At 41.1% G+C, this 8237-nt stretch overlaps 1 protein-coding gene and 1 pseudogene across 1 annotated transcript in view; both read left to right on the forward strand.

The window, feature by feature from the left end:
- Nucleotides 1-4022, forward strand: part of LOC103701661 (protein transport protein SEC31 homolog B-like) — a 29852-nt gene extending 25830 nt beyond the window's left edge. Inside the window, exons 19-23 of the mRNA XM_008783810.6 lie at nucleotides 120-245; nucleotides 345-630; nucleotides 2106-2344; nucleotides 3504-3638; nucleotides 3742-4022. Of these exons, the coding sequence (XP_008782032.4) occupies nucleotides 120-245; nucleotides 345-630; nucleotides 2106-2344; nucleotides 3504-3596 (744 nt within the window). The 3' untranslated portion in view covers nucleotides 3597-3638; nucleotides 3742-4022. The remainder of the gene's footprint in view (nucleotides 1-119; nucleotides 246-344; nucleotides 631-2105; nucleotides 2345-3503; nucleotides 3639-3741) is intronic.
- Nucleotides 4023-6149: 2127 nt separating this feature from the next.
- LOC148699631 (glyoxylase I 4-like) lies at nucleotides 6150-6664 on the forward strand (annotated as a pseudogene).
- Nucleotides 6665-8237: the final 1573 nt, after the last annotated feature.

Below are 8237 nucleotides of genomic sequence, written 5' to 3' on the forward strand. Positions count from 1 at the left end.
GATAAGAATTGTTAAATGTTTTGTTCACCATTACTTATGTAAGTACTTTGCTATTGTAGTCATAATAATCCATCTGTTATACCAGTCTATTTGCCTTTAACAATTTTGTCTGATAACAGCCAAATTTTGCCCCACCTCCTGCTGCATCACAGCCTGCAGTGAGGCCCTTCGTTCCTGCAACCCCACCCACCCTTAGAAACGTGGATCAATACCAGCAGCCTAGCTTGGGTTCTCAGCTGTACCCGGTCTGTATGCTATATATCCTTGGAACTTCACTGCGGAAAGATATTTACGTTTTCTAACTAATTAATGCTTTTGTTTTTTTTTTTTCATGTTTGTGACAGGGAGTAGCTAATCCTACATATCGATCTGGATCACCATTACCCACTTCTCATGGTCTTGGTGCATCTCAACTGGGATCGGTTACTGATCTCAAATTTCTGGCAGCTGTGGCACCTACCCCTGCACCTAGGGGTTTTATTCCAGTTTCCAATCCAAGTTTTGTTCGGAGTTCAAGCATCAGCCCTGCGCAACCTTCTAGTCCAAGCTACTCATCACAAGTGCAGCCAATTGCTGCCCCTCCAGCTCCTCCTCCTACAGTGCTAACAGTGGATACTTCAAATGTGCCTGGTAATTTCAATACATGCATGCCCAAAATCAATGGCACTACTATTTATCTGAAAATATCAGCTCTGCATCTCTCACACTTCTGGTTCATACATATAATGGCCTGGAAAATGTATATCTCATATTCACGTGTCTGGCTTAGCTAACTTTGCCTTGTTGTACCTATGTAGCCAGGCCTGTCAAAACATGGCTTAAAAAAATGATGTTGATATTAGTCCAGTTACCCTTAGAGCCATATTTGACTCGTCAAGCCATATTTTGGAGACGTTGGACTGTGTCAGACCAATGCTTTTACTTCCTTTCCCTGTTGTAACTCTGGAATGTCTAAATATCCTGACCAGAAATTGAGCTTCGCATGCTTATAAAAGCAGTGTGGGAAACATGTACTACCTCCATGTGCCAAAAATTTGAATTTAAGATTAAAGTTCATTTGAATCTATATGTTGGCCAGCTGCAAGTCAGAGCACTTAACTTGAAACTGGTAAAGAAGAAGCATTTAGGTCGTTTTACCCAAAACAGTGGTATTTTGGGTGAAACGGCAATATTGGGAAACATGTTTTTGCCCCAGGTGCCTGAACCATGCCGAGATGGTCCACGCCTGTTTCAGTAATCAGATCATTTCAGCCACTTGAAAATCTGAAACATTCAATTCTTTTGAAGCACTTTTTATTAGTTACGTATAAATCATGATCAATGATTTTTTGCAATAGGAATCGAAAATGAGTTTATTTTGATAAAATTACATTCGGTATTCAAGTATCATATCAAGGATAAAGAAACTGTGTTTCTCGTCACTCACGATATCTCAAATTCATAGAACTCATAATTCACAAATGCATCATGCACAAACAAACATACATGCATATTTTTGTACATACATGCATATGTATGCATTGTAAGAAATGGTTTTTTGTAATTCAAATTATTTCTTTAACCATGAGAGGTAGTGCTTGTTGCGTCTGTCTTAAAGTGATTCAACAACATTTGGATTTTCTTCTGAATATCCAGTTTGTCTATAGGTATGGATAGTTTCTGCTGACTATTAGAGTTTTTTCTTGTGATCCCTACTTTTCATTTTTGTATACTACAAATTTGAATGCAAGAAGGAGCCAGCGTTACTTTTTTTTTTCCTTCCCAATAATTTAGTAATTGATTTTATATTGTTCGCATCGAGAGCCTATTATCACTGAGCAGCATAGAGGCAAGTAATAATTTCGAGTGAAACAAATGAACATTATTGGAACCTGCATCAAATTGTTTGTACATGATAATATTGGTCTACTTTTTCTATCTTCTTTGTTGTCACTCTTGTTTTACCAATGCTTTTGGACGTTTCTGTTTCTCCAGGGTAAGGTAATTGTGGGGATTTGTGTCAGTATACGTTCATAGATATGGGCCATCAGTTCTAAGTCTAGAACGCATCTCAGTTATGGACTTGTATATGCAGTGCTAACGTGCATTTGCTTGTGGACTTACAGCTGAGCTGAGGCCTGTTATCACAACGTTGACCAGACTCTACCATGAGTCGTCAGAAGCTCTTGGAGGATCTCGTGCAAATCCATCTAAAAAGCGAGAAATTGAGGACAACTCGAGGAAAATTGGAGCTTTGTTTGCAAAGCTCAATACTGGGGATGTATCTCCAAATGCTGCATCTAAACTTGGTCAACTCTGCCAAGCGTTGGATGGTGGGGACTATGCTGGTGCATTGCACATCCAGGTACACTGATTTGTTACAAAAGTTACTGCTGTAAAACATTAATCACGGTATCAGATTTTTTTAAAAACATATAATTACAAAAAAGAAATCTTAAGTGGACAATTTTGTAGTTAGAGTAATTATACACCTATACGTCATTATTTCACATTTGTTGCTTGCGCTATTCTGCAGCTATGAGAGCTTTTTGTTTCTGTGCCACTAACCCACATGATTATATAATAGTTTCTGCTGAAGAATAATAGTGATATTTATTTGACTCCTAATTATAAGGTCACCGGCAACTGGCGTTTCTTTACGACTTTTCAGAACTATTTTGTGGACCGCATATCTAGCTTCTCTTCTTAAGAGTATAGAATTCCCATCTTATAACAAAGCGAGCATTGGTAAACCCTCTCCTTTTTTGTTTTCTTATGTCTGGCAGTTTGGTCAAGATCCTGTTGCATGTTTGATTTTTTGGTTTGTCTTTCGAAATTTTTCCAAAAACATTTTAAAACTCACTGTGCTTTTTGAAGTTAGATTACCTTATAGGGGTGACAGTGGATCGGATAACATCCGTCCGGATCCTTTTTCGTATCTAAATCTATTCGTATATGGATATAATCGTAGAAATTTGAGCATCTGACTAATATTCGTATTCGTTTTTATATCCGTCAAAGAAAAATGAATATAGATACGGATAGACAATTATCAAATCTGTATCCGAATATCCAATTTTATTTGTAATCCAATTTAATTTTATATTAGTACTTATATTTTTTTTGTAAAAATAAATGCTCATGTTAAATATTAACATGCTATTAACTTGATTTATCATCTACTTAGTAATATCTTTAATTCTATAGCTATAAAATTTAATTATGTGATTTGTATTTGTATTTATATCTATACTTTCGGTATCCGATTTGTATCCGTCTCTATTTAAAACAAATATGGATATGAATTTTTATGTCTGACTAACATCCGTATCTATATCTGAATTCGTCAAATAAAATAAATATAGATATAAATATGCTAGTATCTGATCCGTATCCGATTTGTTTTTAATCTTATTACCTTCTGGTAACCTATTTTACTGTTTAACCCATTAATTAGGCTTGCTAGTCCTTGTAGTTCATTAGCTTTCCTGGATGCTTCATTCAACTAATATTAAATTTGTCAGGTTCTTCTGACAACAAGTGACTGGGACGAGTGCAACTTCTGGCTTGCAGCACTGAAGCGAATGATAAAGACAAGGCAGAGCGTGAGAGTGTAAGGTGTACCTTGGGGCGGCATTCTTTCGCCAGAGCTAGTCCATGTACACATGACATGCCTTTTTTTTTTTTAGTCAAATTTTTTTATAAGTTCTGGTGTCATTTATAAATCTTTAATAACCTGTCCTCTCCTATGCACCTTAACAGGAGCATTGAAGGTCCCTTGCCATAAAAGATTAGCAATTTTGAGTGAATCAGACCTCTTGGGCCGCTGATTGTTTACAATTTTTGTTGTAAGATGATTGTTTGTTCATTTTGTTTCTAACTTTGGTTTTGCTTTGTGGTCCAAAGTCTTGACACTTAAGCTGTTGTTATTTTAGCTTACAAAGACAAGACAAAACAAAAAAAAAGAATTTTAGGACCTCATCTATTATCTCCCCCCAGATCTCTGTATATTTAGAAAGATAATGCATCAAGGTCATTTTAAACTTTGTCTGAGAAGTGTATGATCAAATCTCCCACGGCAGTTCACCTTGGTGGAATTCTTCCTGCAAAATTCCATCAAAATTTGATTGAAGCATACGATGTTTAGTTGGTTCCATTTGTTGCATTGCAGCTCCATGGTGGATAAAGTTATATCAGGATGGTCATTTGGGCATTGTGTGGTTCTGCATTCGTGCACAAAAAAAAAAAAAGACGTTACAGGGCAATTTGTTGGGCTACGCTTACAAGGCAAAGCGCAAGGGAAATCCATTCTAAACCCATTCTTATAGATAATTATAAGAATGTATTAATTAAAATGGAGATTTGATTATTTGATCAATTTCGTACATCTTATTAGGGACGTCAAAGCCAGGGTGTCCCCTAACCTGGATGAAGACTTGTTGGAGAGTTACTCGTCTGCCCATCCAAATCTTGGTCGCGGCTGGGTCCTGGTAGAATCGGAGCTAGATTGGGTTTGAGTTAGATTGATTACAATTTGGATTGGATCGAATATCTTCGGAGTTATCTCATTTGGAAAGCTTAATTTCCTCCTTATCCTCAGAACCATCCACTAGTGAATCAATCTGAAGTGTAGTTCATTAGCTTTGAAAGAAAGGGATAAGAAGGTAGTAAAACTATGTACCTTATGTCAGCTGAATTCGTTGGATCTAAACCGGTGCCAAGCCTGAGTCCATCTGGGTTTACAAAACTCAAGACTTATGTCCTAACATAATATATGATCAAGTCATCTCGGATCCTGATTGGGTGATATGTGGGCTAGAAAAATTACATGGATTTTTTTCTTTTATTTTTTTGAGCCCTTCGTCCTGTTAGAAGATCCAGCATTGTGGAGAAGCATTTAATTCCTGTTCAACAAAAAATGTATTTAATTCCCTTCCATATTTTCTTCTAAGGCCTGCAGGTCCTTATGGTTTGCTTGGTTGTTTGAAAAGCTGCAGTAAAGTGAAAGAAAAGGAAAATATTTTCCAAGGAAATGAAGATATTTAGTCAGATTTGGAAAACTCATTGTTATATTATTTTAATTACCGTACCTATCAGATGGCTGGAAAACTCTGACTTTTTCGAAGGCTTTGTTTTTCCCAGATCTTTTTCAAGCAACTGAACATATCCTTAACACCATTAAAATTAAAAAAAAAATGCCGTGCCCTAATATAAATTAGGTAAACATTGAAGCCCCTAATCTCAACTATGGAGGGAAAGGATAGATGAGGTTATGATCATTTGTTAATTTTCTTTTTAAAAAAATTACATCCGTGTTGAATTTACATCGACAGTATCCCAACCATCCAACAAATCACGTATCAGCCTGCAGTACTTGTATGGCGACAAATAGAAACAAAAGAAACAACAAAAAGACAGTGTTTTCTTATAGAGACCGGGGACATATTTGATTGCGAGAAGTTGGATTTTGGAATAAAAATAAAAATATGTGATTTTCACTCTTGCTGTTCGGTTGGAGAAAGTCCCATCCTCATTCCTATTCTCTGGAGGAATGAGGGTTGCTCGGATCTCCCAAAACCAACCCTACTCTTCCTTCATTATTCAAATTCTATTCCACCTAGTTTATTTAAAAAATAATTTTTTAAAAATCTCTCTCTCTATTTAATTGATTTTTCAAAAAACTAATTTTTGAGTCAGCTGAATCTAATCAAGAATCAAATATTTCATATGGTCATTCCGATTTTCATCCTAATCTATTCCGATTCTGACCATACACCAACTGTACCCCTAATACCATTTCAAAAGTACAAAGATCTCCATAAAAAATGGAAGCAAACAGCTACGACGTCATAGCCGATATCAAACTAACCAAGCTTTACAACATAAAAGAAATTCATGGAAAGCATCCATTCCTCCCGGATATACACTCAACTCGCCACTCAAAGATTGTCGACTCCTCTAACTACCACGTAGCCTATGATTTTAGAGCAGTGCCATCACTTAATAGTAGACAGGTAAGCCACTGCATGTATCTTCATCCTCCGATATCAACTTCGATGGCCCCCAGTCTCAGCCTCGTTGCTCATTAGCTCACACCTCGTCTACCAACCTTCCATTTCATACTTCTCTTTTAAGAGCATTCTTTTTCTTGGGGTGCAGGCCATTCAACTATGAGCGTCGGAATTCACTTGGTCCATAAGAAGCACAATGGCGGCTAGCCCGATGCTTGTCCGACCTAGCTCGACCCCATGGACAACCACATCTCCTTTTAGGTTAGATAGGATCAATCAGTTTGTAACAACAGACACTAACAAAGGTTAGCCGGAAGTTGTTATTAGTTTGAGTTCCAAATATTCAAGATTTATATGGTCTATAACCAATGTCGAACTAAATATATGCTAGCACGAATTTTTGTACAATCGAATCAATCAATAATTCTCCAGTAGCTTAACATCGAACTTTTGCAGCGTTAGGATACGACGGCGATGGAGGAGAGATTGAAGAGGACGAAGATGAGGTACACACAATCGACCGGCTCTTCGTCAATGATCCAGACGGGCTTATGATTTAGATTTGCCACTGCGAGAACCTGGAGCTCGTCCCTGTCGGATCCCTTGGCCGGGTACAGCTAACTCACAATCGCTGCTGTTGCTGGAAATTGGACCCGGGGGCAATCTTCGGTTGAGGGAGAGGGAGCGGCGAGTCACCACGGCGGGGTGGCGACCGGTCGGCGGGCGGCGTCCTCTGTCTGGTGTGATCGGAAAGAAGGAGCAGTTGGTCCTCGTGGCGAGGCGGCGATCCGTCAGCTGGCGGCGTCCTCCGTCTGGGTGCCTGCACACGAACCGGTGGCCGGGTTTTCCGGCGCCGGCCCTCCGACGCTCAAGTCAGGGAGGGGGCAAATAGTGTAAAAAGAGAGATAAACAGTGTCTGTAGAGTGCATCCATCTTCCGACCCCCTCCTGAGAGGCCAAGGCTCCCTTTTATAGGCGGGGGTCGGTTTACCTGCGATGTAACAGGGCGAAGCCGTAGTACGGCTCGGCATGTTGTTCAGGTCGGCGCACGGTCAGGCGAATTATTGCACTGATGTCGGCGGTGAGGGCGTCGTACAACCCGAACTAACACGCTACCAGGCGAATTATTGCATTGGTGTCGGAGGTATGGCCGAGATCAGAGACTTATCATAGTCGACTAGACTCTGCTGGGCTAATTTGTCGTGGAGAGCTGAGAGTCCGTAGATGACAGGAGCCATGCGCATTAATTGTGGAGTAAGCCGGAGATCCGCATTTATTGTGGAGTAAGCCGGAGATCCGCATTTATTGTGGAGTAAGCCGGAGATCCGCATTAATTGTGGAGTAAGTCGGAGATCCGCATTAATTGTGGAGTAAGCCGGAAATCCGCATTAATTGTGGAGTAAGCCGGAGATCCGCATTAATTGTTGAGTGAGCCGGAGGGTTACGGCGGCCATGCGCAATAAATGCCAGAGGGGCGTCAGGGTATGGTCCTCGGCCGGACCTCAGAGGTGCACGGCCGTAGTAGGTGGTTGACAAGAGTAGACCTCGAACATCGGGGTTTTTCTTAGACCGGAGGTCTCGAGGTCAGTCATCTTGAGGTCGGGCGTTCCGAGGTCGGACGCCGACTTCGGCCGTCCAGGGTCGGAGGTTGTGCGGCTTCTTAGGGGCATTTGTGTCATTTGGGGGAAAAAATCTTATTCCCCCCAACACTACCCCCCGACTTCCGAGTTCGAGCGGCTTGTGGGCTCGGACGTGGGAAGTAAAGTCTATTGCTAAAGTTGGGGGGCGAGTCTCGTCCGCACCCTTGCGCTTCTCGGAGTTTTCATGGTGAAACCTGCGCCCTTTGACGTCTCGAGGCTGCTTTATTCAGCGAACTTATGATGAAGCTCGCATCATTACGCTTCTTGAAGCGGGGGTGGCGTCTCTTGGATCGCCAAGGTCGCTTTGTGCGGCGGATCCATGATGAGGGTCCTCGAGCTCGACGAGACGGCGCCTCGATCCTGTGGTCGAGGCTCCCCGTTCATTAATGAGTGTGCCGTTTTACGTTTCAAAATGGACACGCGGCATGATCTGAGGTCGGACGTTTCCGACCTCGTGCTACCGGATCATGGATCTGGTGAGTTGGAGGCTACGTCGGGGCTCCACGTGTCTCAGGGCCTTATTAAATGAGGGGAGCGGGGGTGGCGTCCGCTCGTTCCTCAAGACGATTTGATTCTGCGGACCCATGATGAGGCCCCGAGATCCGATG

Source organism: Phoenix dactylifera, chromosome 17, assembly GCF_051530095.1.
Source record: "Phoenix dactylifera cultivar Ajwa chromosome 17, Ajwa_hap1_PhDact_Kaust_v1.1, whole genome shotgun sequence".
Lineage (NCBI taxonomy): Eukaryota > Viridiplantae > Streptophyta > Magnoliopsida > Arecales > Arecaceae > Phoenix > Phoenix dactylifera.